Consider the following 14,490-nt stretch of genomic DNA (forward strand, 5'->3'; position numbering starts at 1 on the left):
ATTGTTATTTACAGTACATGGAAGAAAATGTGTGTTTTATCTTTTTGTATAAAACATTGTTATGTACATTTATTTGTATGTTTTTATATATGTTTTTTTTTATATATATAAAGTACATTTACTTAAAAGCACCAACAATTTGTGAATCAGTTTTATGATGTTAAACTAGTTATAAATGTTATAATTCAGCTGTATTAGCTGCCCACTGCTCTGGGTGTGTGGTCACAGTGTGTGTGTGTGTGTTTATAATGTCTGTGTGCACTTGGGTTGGGTTAAATGCAGAGCACAGATTCCGAGTATGGGTCACCATACTTGGCCACACATCACTTCACTAAATAAAACTGACTCACATGTGATTCGATTTCATAGCTCATAGTACATTAGCCCTAAATGGTGTTAGAGTAATATCTAGTATCAGGGTGAATGGTTGCAGTGGAGCCTGTGGTGTATGTTTGTCCATTCAGAAGGAAGTAGGGGTAATGAATTGCTGTAATCGTGCTGGGCATAGGGACATGTGTCAAAGCCTGAACTGAGAAAGGCGGAGGCATCAAATTTTCATCCAAATGGCAATTTGGTAAACTATAAGGTTGTGTCATTGCTAAACTGAACTGGTTTACTTGTTCTTGTGACAGCACAGGACAATGTGGTGCAGTGTTAGTTTGTTGATATTTAACATTGTCAAATGCTAGATGTGTAACACAAGAATCTCCTCGTAAAGTTGCTTGGGGAGCTGAGACTGAAGGCTGTTGAGGTCTTTGTATGTCTGCTATAGATCTCCTCTCATCAGAATGTGATGAAGTCGCCCGTCTATTAGACAAATGAAGAGAATTTGCATGAGATGTGGAAGGTGAAGGTGGGAGGTTGGGTGGGAAGTTCGAGGCGTTCCAGTCTGCAGCAGTGCTTCCAACCATTCCCCAATGCCCTGGATCCACTCTGTGAGGAAGAGCGTAAGGGGTCGGGTTCTCATCATGGGTTGCAGAAGTTGATTGGAAAAGGGGGTTCACACCATTACATTGCGTTAGGGGTGAAAGAGATGGCCTGAAGATGTTGGAAAACGTTTATTACCCACAAATTTCAGGATTACTAAAAATGCACTCAAAACTAATGCATTAGAGGCTGATGCTTTTATTCTTAAATTAAATTGTAAAAGTGTCTCCTACCTCCTTTTAGCCATTTTATAAGCCACATCCTTGTCAGCCTTTACACTCTAGATTATAAAACAAACAAACATACATTTAGAAATATACACAATGTTTTTCTTTGCAACCAAATGGAATTAAACATCTCTCTCATCCAGTTCTAACACTATTAAAGTCAGATGTGAAATGTGACTTTTCATGTGAAAGAGAATTTCCAGTGAGGAAAACTGTACTTTATTTATTAGTAACTGATTATTGGATTATAAAAAGTGAGTGTTATAGTTAATGTTAGTAGCCAGACCAAATGAGAGTTTGCTTTAATAATGCATAAAGAAAAGAAAAAAAGTGATTTCAGAGCAAGTTTTATTTAAAAGTTAGCACTAAAGTTAACATTTTCATGATTTCATGTTGACTTTCAATCTTCACATGAAATACAAATACCTGTCAACATTTGGGTAACAAAATCCGGGAGACTGAACTGGGATATTTTTCTTTTCTCTTACTTTTAATTGGCTAAGAAATCAAATGACAACAATTCGTATTCTGTACTATTTTTTCCTATATTTCCCTAATGACAATTTTATGATTTGTTAATATACTACAAATTTTATTAAACATATTTATCACAGAATAAGGCAGAAAACATGTTTTATAGTTTCTATAGGCTACTTTAATAACCGCTTTGACAGTTAGCACTGCATTATCCAGATACTTGATTTATTATGGTGATGACTTGAATAACACACATATTCCATATATTGTTGCAATCGTGCATGTATTGCCTTCACATATTTTATTAAGCTTAGCTATAGCGATCGCTGGACGCCTTTGTCCATATAGTGATTTCCTGGCACGTCATAAGTTATTACATCTATGAGTTTGTTTTTGACTTTCTGCACAAGCACGCCCTCCAGCTTCGAGTATGATAATAAAATACACCCAGTGGGATTTTTTTTATAAAAAGATTAAAAATATGGGAGAAATACGGGTATATATTTGGTAACACTTTAAATAAGGACCAATTCTAACTATTAACTAGTTGCTTATTAGCATGCATATTACTAGCATATTCCATTTTTATTAGTACATGTAAAGCACATAATATTGCCTTGATCTGCATGACCATATTTTAGATCCCGTAATCCCACCCTATATCTAAACTTAACAACTTACTAACTTACTAACTATTAATAAGCAGAAAAGAGGAGTTTGAGTTACACTTTATTTTGATAGTCCACTTTAGACATTCTACTAACTATAAGTAACTATGCAACTATATGTCAACTAATTATCAGTAATTTTGACATTTTTCTCATTAATTCTTTCACACTCTGCTTGCCTCTTTTGATCTCAAGAGAGTGTTAACTACTGCTACTCACAAATCAGGCAACCAAGTGGACCTTATTTACACACAACACTGCTCCACTGATCATGTGCTGGTTACTCCACTGCACACCTCTGATCACTTCCTCCTCAGTCTTCACCTCAGCATGGTTCCTGACACAACACATACCCTCCACATTTCATCATTCGATGTAAACAATGCTCACTCTCACCCTCCCGACTATCTGCTATGGTTTCATCTTCGCTTCCTCTCCCTAAACAGTTATCATCTCTTGATTCTAACAGTGCTGCTGATACATTCTGCTCCACTCTTTCATCTTGTTTAGACACTGTCTGCCCCTTGTCTTCCAGGCCAGGCCGTACAAACCCTTCTGCACCTTGGCTGTCTGATGTTCTCCACAAACATTGCTCTAAGCTCAGGGCTGCTGAAAGGGTGTGGTGCAAATAAAAATATCCTACTGACCTTAATATGTATCAATCACTCCTCTCTTCCTTCTCTGCTTATGTCTCCACTGCTAAATGGATATACAGGTGTATCTCAATAAATTAGAATGTCGTGTAAAAATTAATTTATTTCAGTAATTCAACTGAAATTGTGAAACTCGTGTATTAAATAAATTCAATGCACACAGACTGAAGTAGTTTAAGTCTTTGGTTTTTTTAATTGTGATAATTTTGGCTCACATTTAACAAAAACCCACCAATTCACTTTCACAAGGACCATCACCTTCAACTCAACCTTGCCAAGACAGAACTGCTCGTGGTTCCATCAAACCCATCATTTCATCACAATTTCACCATCCAGTTAGGCCCATCAACCATATCTCCTTCCAAAACAGCCAGAAACCTTGGAGATATGATTGATGATCAGCTAACTTTCTCAGACCACATTGCTAAAGCTGCCCGGTCCTGCAGATTTGCTTTATTCAACATTAAGAAGATCAGGCCCTTTCTTTCAGAACATGCTTCACAACTACTTGTTCAAGCTCTTGTTCTGTCCAGACTGGACTATTGCAGTGCTCTCCTGGCAGGTCTTCCAGCCAGTTCTATTAAACCTTTACAATTAATCCAGAACGGGGCAGCAAGATTAATTTTAAATAAGCCAAAAAGAATGCACATCACACCTCTGTTTATCAGTTTGCACTGGCTACCAATAGCTGCTCACATAAAATTCAAGGCATTAATGTTTGCCTAAAAATCCACCACTGGCTCTGCACCCCTTTACTAAAATTCATTACTTCAGACTTATATGCCCTCTAAAATCTTGCGTTCTGCAAGTGAACATTGCTTTATTGTGCCATCCCAAAGAGGCTTTTAAATTAAATGTTCCTTCCTGGTGGAACAACCTGCTCAACTCAATCCGAGCAGCTGAGTCCTAAGCCATCTACAAGAATCAGCTAAAAAGACTCTCTTCCATCCTCCAATCTCTTAAAAACAATCTCTTCAATCTTTGTTTGACCCTCTAACTCTAGCACTCTCTACTCTAATTCTATTCTTTAAAAAAATACTTGTTCCTTTAAGACTTGCACTCTATTAATTTACTGCATGTTTTCGTAAAAAAAAAAAAAAAAAAAAAAAAAAAAAAACTATCACTGTCACAGTTATGAACTGTTTGTGGTGTTTCCCCCTCATAGGCTCATATTTGGTCGTTCTTGTTCTTGTTGTGTCATTATTAGTTGATCATCCTCACCTGTCTGTCCCTCATTAGCACCCCTACTTATAGTCAAGTCTGTTCATTCTGTCTTAATCTGGTATTGTGAATGTTACCTCGTGTTTGTGCATTGGCACGTGTTCTATCTCTGGAGATTACCTGTTGTGGAATTATTAAAGTGTGTTTGAACTTATTCATCTTCATCATCCTGCCTCTTCCCACACACCGTATCGTGACAAACACTAGCTTTTCCAATCTTTTTGTCTTCTATCTATTTGTATTCTTTATTTATTATACAATTAACAAAAGCTAAAAAGGCCTCTAACACTAGCTTGCTCTATTCTTTTTCTTTTTATATATTATATAATAAAAACCTTGCTACGTGTACTGCGTTAAGATAACTGAGACTTGTTATAACACCTCCATATCTTTTTTTTTTTTTTTTTTTTTTATTACTTCCATTATCCATTTGTAAGTCGCTTTGGATAAAAGTGTCCGCTAAATGACTAAATGTAAATGTAACTATATGTCTACTAACTCTCAGAATAGACTGTTAGGTTGGGTGTAGGGTTAGTAGAATAAGTTGACATATACTTGCAAAGTTTCTCGTAGTCAGTATGTTGTATGTTGTGGACCCATCAAAATAAAGTGTTGAAGATATTAAGCAGACAATCTACTAATACTCTAATGACTGCTAGTTGACATGTAGTTGCAAAGTTTCTTACTAGAATGTCTGTTTGTTCAGGGAAAACTCTTGCTCGTGCTATCAAATATTTAAAGGGAATGATAGTTGGATAAAAATGATAAAATAAGGGAGAATACCGGGAAAAACAGGAGGGTTGACAGGTATGTATATACATACCAAAATCTTACCTGTGCAACACTGGGTTGAGAGGATGTCCATAACTGAAAGCTTTTGCGTTTCTGAGCAGCATCACTCTTTTGTTTTGTTGGGGTCTCTGCTCCATCCATGGACGGAGGGGGCTGTTCCACTTTGTTTACGAGAGTAACACCTGACTCTGTCACCCCAAAAATAATCTGTGGGTTTGAATTCTTATATGTCTTGAGAACTTCATTTGGTGCACCGTGACTCATGTCTTGCCATACAAGAACCTTAGAGGCATCATAAAGAAGGTGCTCGATTCCAAACCATGATACTTTGCTAATTATTTCTTTACATGACTTTATGAAAAGAGCTTTTTCTTGGAGATATCTGCATGTGATGGACAGATGCTCTGCTTTGCCCACATCAAATGTCCCTGGCAACTGATCCGAAGGTGTTTCCACAAAAGTCATTATCACTTTGTGTATCTTTTCTAATCTTTCCAATCTGTCTCCAAAATTAATCATTGCAGACATTGGTACAGATAAAAAGAAGCTTTTAATGTTGTGGGGATTTCTGAGTGCAGCCTCAGCCTCAAGGAGCTCACGCTTACTCTTCAGATACATGTAGTAAGATGCATCAGTGGCCGCATGGAGCTGTTGGTGCAAGGAGGATACTGCACTGTAGTATTCCTGCAGTTTACTGTAGCCCTCTTGTGCCAAGGTCTTTTGAAAAGAAGCAAACAACGACGACTGCTGCTGAAAGCCAACCTCCCCTTTGTAGAGTTCTCCATAAAGAGAAGGGTCATACCATAGCAAACTCCTAAACGTGGGTTTACCACTCAGAAAGTTGATTTTGTTTTCAACAAACTGCCAAGCCTCCATCATCATCTGCAACTCCAAGTAAGAATTCACCGCTTCATACTTCAAGTCTGCTTGTGCAGGTGGATGGTCCAAATATTGCTCTAGAATGATACACCTTGAAACTAAATATCGGTTGAATGGCTCTTTCTGATCTTGTTCAAAATATAAAATGCTGCAACATGTTTTTGCATTTAGACTGCAAAGATCCAAGTTCGGTTAATGAGACTGTTTGGTCAGCTATCTTAAGAGTGTTTGAAATGTCACAGATGCTGTATTTATTGTCAGCGAATGTACTGCTCACATTGCCATCATCAATGATTTTTATGGTATGCAAAGATTGTTTCTTTTGATTCTTTTGCTTACATAAACTATTCAAAGTCATTGAGGGATTTTGTTGGCCTGTTGTGTTTTTTCTTTGCATCTGCAACTGGTTATTAAGGGTATTATTGATGGAGATTTCTGGAAAAACAGCATTCTGGTCGTTCACCTGGGGCAAAGGGTGAGGACTGTTACCTTTGATGGTGTCTATAGCACTGGTACTGTCAGGACTGACACTAGTGACTGAGCTCCTTCTTGATTTTTGATTACTGGTTCGTTTGGTTTGAGAAGATCGTCGGCCTCTCTTAGATTCAACAGGCACTAGTAGGCAAACATCGGTTCCATTTTGAGCATGTTTACTTTGAAGAGCCTTCCTAGCTTGAACAGGGGCTTCGGTGTATTCACCTGAATTGTCTTTTTTAACAGCTTCACCCCCGTGAGGCATCAGGCAGGGAACATTTACCATACAGTACTGGCTTTTTTCAAACAACTGCTGTTTATGTGCTGTGCTGTCAAGCGTTATCCACATCACTGGTCTTTCTTTAAGATCTTCATTTTCTGCTTCTTGTTTCTTGACAGTGGACTCAAATTTGGTCAAATAATTTCTTAGTTTAGAAATGAGCTGGGTTTCTGGTGTGTTTGCCTCATCGGTTTTATTTTGGTCTGGCCTTGATAAATTACAGTTTTCTCTGATTGTCAGAGTACTCTGTGATTTGGTAGAGCCGAGCAAACCAGTGTTGCGGCTCTTTTTTGTGCGTTTTGAGGAAATCTCACACTGGACACTCAAAGCTGGATCATCAACAGTAAGATCTACAACATTATTTGATGTATATTTCAAAGCCTTTGGACCACATGGCTTTGAAGCTGATGTTGTGTTTTCAAATGCCTCAGAATCAGTACTCCAAACACTGCTGACATTAGATGTGCTGGTAAACATTTTGAGACATGATTGGTTCATGTGTGGGATATTTACTGACATATATTCTGTTCCTTCAAAACACTGCACATTTAGAGTATTTTTCATAATTGCATTTTGCTCACTACATTTTTTAGTGTCTGTCTCAGCTGTATCATTGATAGTATCCATCAACTTGGCTTCTGGAGTCACATTTGACCTGAGCTCAGTTTTATGACTGTTGGTTGTGTTTCTTGCAAGCACATCACTGTGTGTTTCTGATGCCTCACAATCATGTATACTCAAACCATCTACATCGTCATCTACTGTGCTTTTCATTGTGAAATGCTCCTTGCTTAATGGATTCAGTCCAGTCTCTGATGTCAAATTCAGCAACATGTTCTCCTCTTTGCACTCTGTGTTACTCCCATGTTCTTTGCTAGTGCATGTGATCAAGGATGTTTGGCTTTGATTGGAGATGTTTTCAGTTGTTTTCACTTGTTTTCCTTTATCCACCATTACTGGGATTAGATTTGAAGTCAAATCTGTTGTTGCCTTCTCAATGCAGACTGAATCACTTTTACAGATATCTTCTGAAAGTGGTTCTGTAGGTTTTACTGGCTCCTCTTTCGGTTTGGTCTCAGGAAGAGTGGCAGTAGCCTCCTGAGAACCCTGAACATGTAATGATTGTCCGTCATCAGATGTGTGAGACATTATTCTTAAATTTGTGTATTGTTGTTGTTGTTCTTCATTTTGTGTAGGGTATTTTTGAGTGTGTGTGTTTGAAGAGTCTGGTGTTGCTTTGCTGTTTACTGTTTCATCAGCTGACACAGTTGCTCTGCTGAAATTCCTCTTTGCTTTCCAGAAGTGTGTCTTCTTGACATATTTGCTCCTCTTTAGAGAGTGACCTAGTGATAGAACGGTGTGCAGTTTTTTGAGACATGCCTTCTTGCTGCCTGGTCTCCTCAAGCTCTTCCGTTTCACATACATTTTAGATTTACTGTACCTCTGAGCTAGTAGTTGTATTAGTTCAGCATTACTAGTTGCAGTTTCTTTGTATCCTTTGCTACTGCACATTTGGATCATTGGACTTTGAATCATTTCATTGTTTCTTTTGTTGTTTTTTTTTGTAGATTTTTTGTTTTTGAATTTGGTTTTTGGAGATAGATCAGTTATGTAGTGTGATTCTGTAGTATGAGCAGATGTTTTGCTGGCTTTTAGAGTAACTTTGAGATGGATATCTTCCCAGAATCCCATGTTTAGGTTCGTTTCAGCTTTGCTGTGATCTTTGCTTTCATTTTTTAGCTTGGAAATGTTGTCTGAAGGTCTGCCCATATCTCTGTTTGTACTTGAGGAGAAAACATGCTTTTGAAACATGCATGGCAAAAGTTGATCAAGTTGAATTCTTTTGTACAATTCCCAGTGTGTACTGTTGTCCTGCTTTACTCTTTCCATATCGAGCTCTGGAGATCTTTCAGAAAAGTTTGTATAGTAGAATTCTTTTGTTTATCCATCTAAATAATCTGGTTTTGATTTTCTGTGATGGTTTTACTGAGATCACAGTTGTCTGATGTCCCACAACTAGAGACTTCAACACAGCTTGCGATTTCCATGACTGTGTTATCCATGTTATCCATGATATTGTTTGTATACGTAAGGCATGATTCAGTGCTGGGCTTTTCAAACAAGTTAATACCTGGAGTAGATTCATTCTCTTGCAAGTCCTGTACTGCAAGCTCACTTTCACATTCTAAGCTGTGATTAAGCTTAGCTTCATTAGAGGGACAAGTTAAAGGGCTTGGGTGTTTGAGTTCAAGATGTACATTTTGTGTATCAGTTTTCTCATATGTGAGGTTGAGGTTCAATGATCTCAGCACCAAGGATTCCACTGAAAGTTTATCTGGAGACTGAATTAGACATCTATCGGGATGGTCTTGGTGAGTCTCTGGTGCTTGACCCTGTCCCTTTTCTGTCAACATTACTGCACTAGATTCTGTATGATATGGATGACTGGTTTTATGAATGTGTGTTGTGCTACATTTATCCCTGTTAACAATATCATTGTTATCTGACAAACTTGCAGCATTATGACTTTTTTGTTGGCACACATTGGACTGATTGTGCTTGTATGTATTGTCTTTTGTCTGTAACATGTGATTTTCTTTGGGCTCTCTTTGAGAAAGGCTGGACTTCTTTGTCTCATTAACATTTTGAAAGATCAATCCCTTTTTATACTTCTGATAATAAACTTCATAAAAATGTATACGGTCAGCTAATTCTTGCTTTTGCTCTGGTGACATGTTTTCTTGTGACCAAATTTTATGATGCCTTTCTTCCTGACTCATTCTAAAGTAGGCAGCGTATTTTTGGAATTTCATTTTGAATAACTTCATTGAGGGCAATGTTGTTGTATGCGCACATTGATCAGTCCTTGAGGATTCTCTTTGAGTGTCTTTCTTGTCCGTGTATGATGGCTCTTTTGAGTTAAAAGTATTTCCAGCAAATCCATAATTGTCTTCTTGGTTTTTATCGGGTGGTTGGCATTTTCTATCACACCCAGATCCAGTGTATGTTACCCTGGGCTCTGAGCAGCTGGTCTGTTGATTTGTTTCTTGTCTAGATAGACGAGGATCCCTAACCAAGCGTGAAGAATACACTATGGTAGATATTTTGTCCAGTGGACTTTGAGGTACTGTGTCCCATGTATTGTCATTTCTTCCATGTGTGCTTCCAGTATTTTTTTTGTAATTACTCAGGCATGCTTTCTTTCCTAGCAAGCTTTGGCAGAGAGCAGTGTGATCCATAGCAAGCCCTGAACTGCTGGAATCTGCGTCCTCACTGGCAGCAATCCAGTGCTGTTTTGGGTTGAATGACTGAGTGTTTTGCATATCGGTCTTTTGAGGTGGAGCTTTTACTTCTGGTTTCTGAGGTGTATAATCCATCTCAAAGCAGCCCGGCGTGCCAAAATGTTTGAATGTAACGGTGGCAGTGCCTCCTTTTCCTTTTCTCTCTGCCACAGTACATGCCTTAAAATGGTCTGTTGTACATTTAGGGATAAAATAAACAAACACATTATTGATTAAAACTCTTTCCCTGCCATTGATGAGTTATCTCGTCTTTTAGAAGACAACGCTTCCCCGCCAAAGATGAGTTTTTACGGCTTTTCGTGTTTTCACAGTTATACACTCGGGGGTGCTATTACACATCTTCTGAATGAGTACAAAACCTCCCGAACAAAAACACACATAAACAGGACGGAGAAATGAGCGATCTCTTACGTAAACAGATGCATATTAAAAATAATGCAATCATCAGCAATAGACAGCATATAAATGAAAACTGCATAATTTTATGGAGTAAAATGATGATCAAGGAAGTGGTATATGTCTGTGCAAGCTTTGGAGGTGTTGATGGAAGCAATTTGCTGGATTTATGCTTTGATAATCATACTGAACATTATCCAGATATTGTCATCTTTTTGCTCAAAACTATACATTTTTATGAAACCTATCTATATTCAGGTGTTGATAAAAAAAGAATGCTTTAAGCTAGAACAAAAGGGTTTTTTTTTTTTTTTTTTTTTTAAGTAGAGGCTCTGATCTTTATTTTGGTGTATTGCAAAATATACTGGAGGCCATCAAATTTTTGTGAAAATCATCAAAATCACTGGCGGGGAAAGTTAAAAGACTTGACGCATTATAAACACTGAGACATACATTTCTGCATATGAATTGTGAAAAGTGCTATACAAAATAAACTTGATTTGATAATGATGGGCATGCTTGAGTCTTAATAAAAAGGTTTGTGTTTTATCTCACCATGCACTTGGCCAATAGGTAGCGCTGAAGCTGAGGGTGGTAGGTTTGTAGGTACAGTCAGAATGGCATTGCTGGAAGGAACAAATGAAACTACAGCGTACGGCAAACACTGCCTGGGTCTTTCAGTGAGTTCCTGCTTCTCGTTAAAGTCAAACAGAAAAACCTAGAAGGACAAAGTTTTTAAGAAGACTCCTGTTGATTATCCAGTCTATTTGATTGGATAATTTGCTATTCTGAGATTAAATCAACTCACAGAGGAGCCCAGAACTTGCTGGTGAAGAGTGTCTCGATGGGACACTGCATCTTTACACATGTGACAGTCAAAGCCCACAGTGGGATCCTGCGTTTTGTTCCAGTCCAAGCTTGGAGTGGATTTTTTCACCTTTCCATAAAGAACCTGAAACCCCAAAACACAACAATGTTCACTACTTACTGTCATTCCATTAATAAATGTCATTCCAGAATGCTTAAACTGTATAGGACACAGGAAACATTCAACAAACCTTGAAAATTACAACTTTTGTCAAACTTAATGCGCTGGTATTAGATTTCAGAGCCACATCGACATGTCTAAAGAGATATACTCCATGTGATGGCTTTCCCAAGGCATACTGGACTGTGCTGCCAACCCGTAGACCATGCTGATAAATCTGGGCTGCCATTTGATCCGATGCAGCTAAAAAACAGAATCTTTCTTCCATCTCTCTCCCATGTCTTCCTTTGGCTCGCATCTCTGCCCTGAAGATGAGCGGTAACAGATACAGCGGGTAAAATAAGTATTGAACACGTCACCCTTTTTCTCAGTAAATATATTTCTAAAGGTGCTGTTGAAATTTTCACCAGAGGTTGGTAACAACCCAAGTAACCCATACAAACAAAACAAATAAGTTCAGAAATTAAGTTATGTGTAATAAAATGCTGTATGCATTGAAAAGCAACATTCATTTATTGTGGAAAATTTAATTTAATTTCTGAATTTCTGAGGTGCCACAAAAGCAAAGCCTGCAACTGCACTGGAAAATGTAACAACAGGCCAGCATGTTACCTTTTTTCTGAGAACTTTTTAAGGAGCTCCTCATTGTGCACTAAACAAACATCTTTCCAGACCCATGCATTTGCTCGGTCCTCTCTAGTGTCCAGCTTGGCATCTCTCAATTTTGTCTGAATGAGATTGTAGTCGCGGCTTTCCTCTGAACAACGCTCAAAAAGGACTGACCAAAAAGAAGTCAAAAAGCACTTTTTAAAAACAGCTGATGAATTTAGCAGTAGCCCTGGATTACGACAGCACTATCATAAAACAGTTTGGAGGTTTAGTATGCCATCATAAACATTATTTTGTTGATTTGGATTTTGAGAAAATCTAGTAAAACCTTCTCCAGAGGTCCGTTTCTTCCTGGGTATGGTGAAGTTCTTCAGTGTCAGGGTTCCTGTTAATAATGTTGACTGGTGTGATCTGGAGCCCTCTAATGTCTCCTCACGCTGTCTTTTCTCCATACTCGTTTACAACTGATATTCACTCTGAAAAAAGAAAAAAAACATACATTAATCTTACATGTTAAAGAATGTGTACATTTCTGCTCATCAGATATTCCCAAAACTATTATAAACTGCCACACGCTTTACCAGTGCCAGGCAAACAGGTAAAACACAGAAACCGTAAAAAAAACAAAAAACAAAAAACTTTGATGAATATATGGCCTTTATGATGAATATATGGTAAAACTAATTTTTATCTTTTGTTAAGTAAGTGTGGTTTTTTTTGTTTTTGTGTATATATTTCTGCTGTAGTGCTCACAATTATTATCTTATGCTGAAATATTGTTAAACCTGGTCAGCTCTATGTTTGTACAATTTACCATGTGACTGTATGACCATACAACATCACTGAATTTTTTTTCAGCAGCTTTTTAAACAAACTAATAAGATGCTATTTGGTACAAGGGCTGCTATAGAAATCTTTACTGAGAAAAAAAAAGAGAAATGCATCTTGGAAAATAATCACATTGTCAAAGCAAACGTCGAAACAGGTATTTAGGCTTTCACGTGCTTATAAAAAAATATCCTTCCGAAGTGGTCAGTTCAGTGTTACTAAACTTATGGTTTAGGGAATGTTGCTATAATTCAACATTGAAAATCACATGACTTCTATTGAAAGATTTGGCTAAAGCTGTATTATTAGTAGTATTAAAATACATGCTGGTTATGTTTTTATTTTTAGCATGACAGTGTGAAAGTGTGTATGTATACATGTGAAATGTTTATATACAAGTTAAATCACGTCTACAGCACAACTGAGCAAACAAACAAGCATCAACACACTAAAAGAAATAATCATTTCAACTTGTAAGATCAAATTTTTGGGTACTTACCATCATGTAAAATGGCAGTTGAGCATGTATGACATGATCTAAGATGTCTTAGCAGGGAACTGTGCAAAGTTTGTCACTTCAGTTTGAGGAACATCAAGTGAGACATACCAAAAAGGAAATCGCTTGACCTCAAACGCTGAACAGCAAAGGCACAGGAAATTACCTAGTACTGTTACTAACACCACGGGTTCTTCTTTACTCCAACCACCAATGAGCCTTGAAAAATACCACCCACATAGAAAAGAGATGAGAACATTTGGATCTTTTTGTTTTAAAATGTATATATCTTTAAATGTTAGTATTATACTATTTGAGAATTTCTACTTGATATATGGGTTAAGGGTTTGCCATAGGGCTTTATAGGAGAAAACACTGCTTAATTAAAAGCGTAGCCAATACATTTCTTTACAATGTATAAACATTCTAGATTACACTTAAATCTGAATAAAATGGTTGTTAATTAAATTTTTTTTAAAACTATTTAATTTCATTATTTCCAATTAATAACATGTGTATTGTATTGTTTCAGACTGTGTTTTATTTTGATGGTCTTTGGTTTATTTTATGATTTTTTTTTTGAATTGGGTGGGTGAACTGACTGTCATTCTCAGAAAGAGAAGCTTCTATTTTCAGTGTTTATTTCCCTTCCTTCATAACAGCATATGAATATGATGCTTTTTTTTTTTTTTTTTTCTAATGATTCTGATGTCTGACAAAAGCTTTTTGAAAGAGATGATTATATTTTTGGTTTTTACTGTAAAACAGCTGAAAATGATTACTTGCTGCAACTACACTCTTAAAAATAAAGGTGCTTAAAAGGTTCTTCACAGCCATAGAATAACCATTTTTGGTTCCACACATATAGAACCACTTAGTAAAAGTTTCTTTAAAGAACCATCTTTCTTACCTTTTTATAATCTGAATAAACTTATTTTGCCACAAAAAAACTTTTTGTGAAACAGAAAGGTTCTTCGGATGTTAAAGGTTCTTAATGGAACCATTTAGACAAAAAAGTTCTTCTATGGCATCGTGAAGCACCTTTACTTTTAAGAGTGTGTGTGATTAAATCCTTCAGAAATAACCAGTATTTTTGAAAGAAAAGACCAGAGAGGTTAAGATCGGGTGGCTATCAGAAATCATGGCTCAGCGCTTGAGCTCAAATGACCATGAGTCAGAGAGATATTTCTTCCTGACACATGTGGAGATTCAGTATGCACATATTTAGCCAAACAAAAGCATATAATGTCTCAAAAAGCAATAGATGCTAAGG

The 14,490-nt window shown here is 37.1% G+C and overlaps 2 protein-coding genes across 3 annotated transcripts; both read right to left on the reverse strand.

Annotated features, from left to right (window-relative positions):
- Nucleotides 1-91: 91 nt before the first annotated feature.
- Nucleotides 92-7,753, reverse strand: LOC109064344. 2 transcript variants are annotated; one of them, XM_042732091.1, is made up of 3 exons: nt 5,008-7,753; nt 1,161-1,207; nt 92-1,038 (listed from the first exon to the last, which is right to left on the reverse strand). In XM_042732091.1, exons 1-3 carry the CDS (start codon nt 5,845-5,847, stop codon nt 387-389), a joined length of 1,539 nt encoding a protein of 512 aa, XP_042588025.1. In that variant the 5' UTR covers nt 5,848-7,753; the 3' UTR covers nt 92-386. Both variants share the same exon structure in this region; 1 of them encodes a protein (XP_042588025.1).
- Nucleotides 7,754-8,547: 794 nt separating this feature from the next.
- On the reverse strand, nt 8,548-13,721 carry LOC109094397. Its single transcript, XM_042731962.1, has 7 exons — nt 13,221-13,721; nt 12,222-12,369; nt 11,897-12,062; nt 11,355-11,589; nt 11,105-11,248; nt 10,852-11,014; nt 8,548-10,070 (listed from the first exon to the last, which is right to left on the reverse strand). Exons 2-7 carry the CDS (start codon nt 12,343-12,345, stop codon nt 8,548-8,550), a joined length of 2,355 nt encoding a protein of 784 aa, XP_042587896.1. The 5' UTR covers nt 12,346-12,369; nt 13,221-13,721.
- Between the last annotated feature and the right edge of the window lie 769 nt (nt 13,722-14,490).

The sequence above is a fragment of the Cyprinus carpio genome, chromosome B10 (genome assembly GCF_018340385.1).
Source record: "Cyprinus carpio isolate SPL01 chromosome B10, ASM1834038v1, whole genome shotgun sequence".
Taxonomy (NCBI): Eukaryota; Metazoa; Chordata; class Actinopteri; order Cypriniformes; family Cyprinidae; genus Cyprinus; species Cyprinus carpio.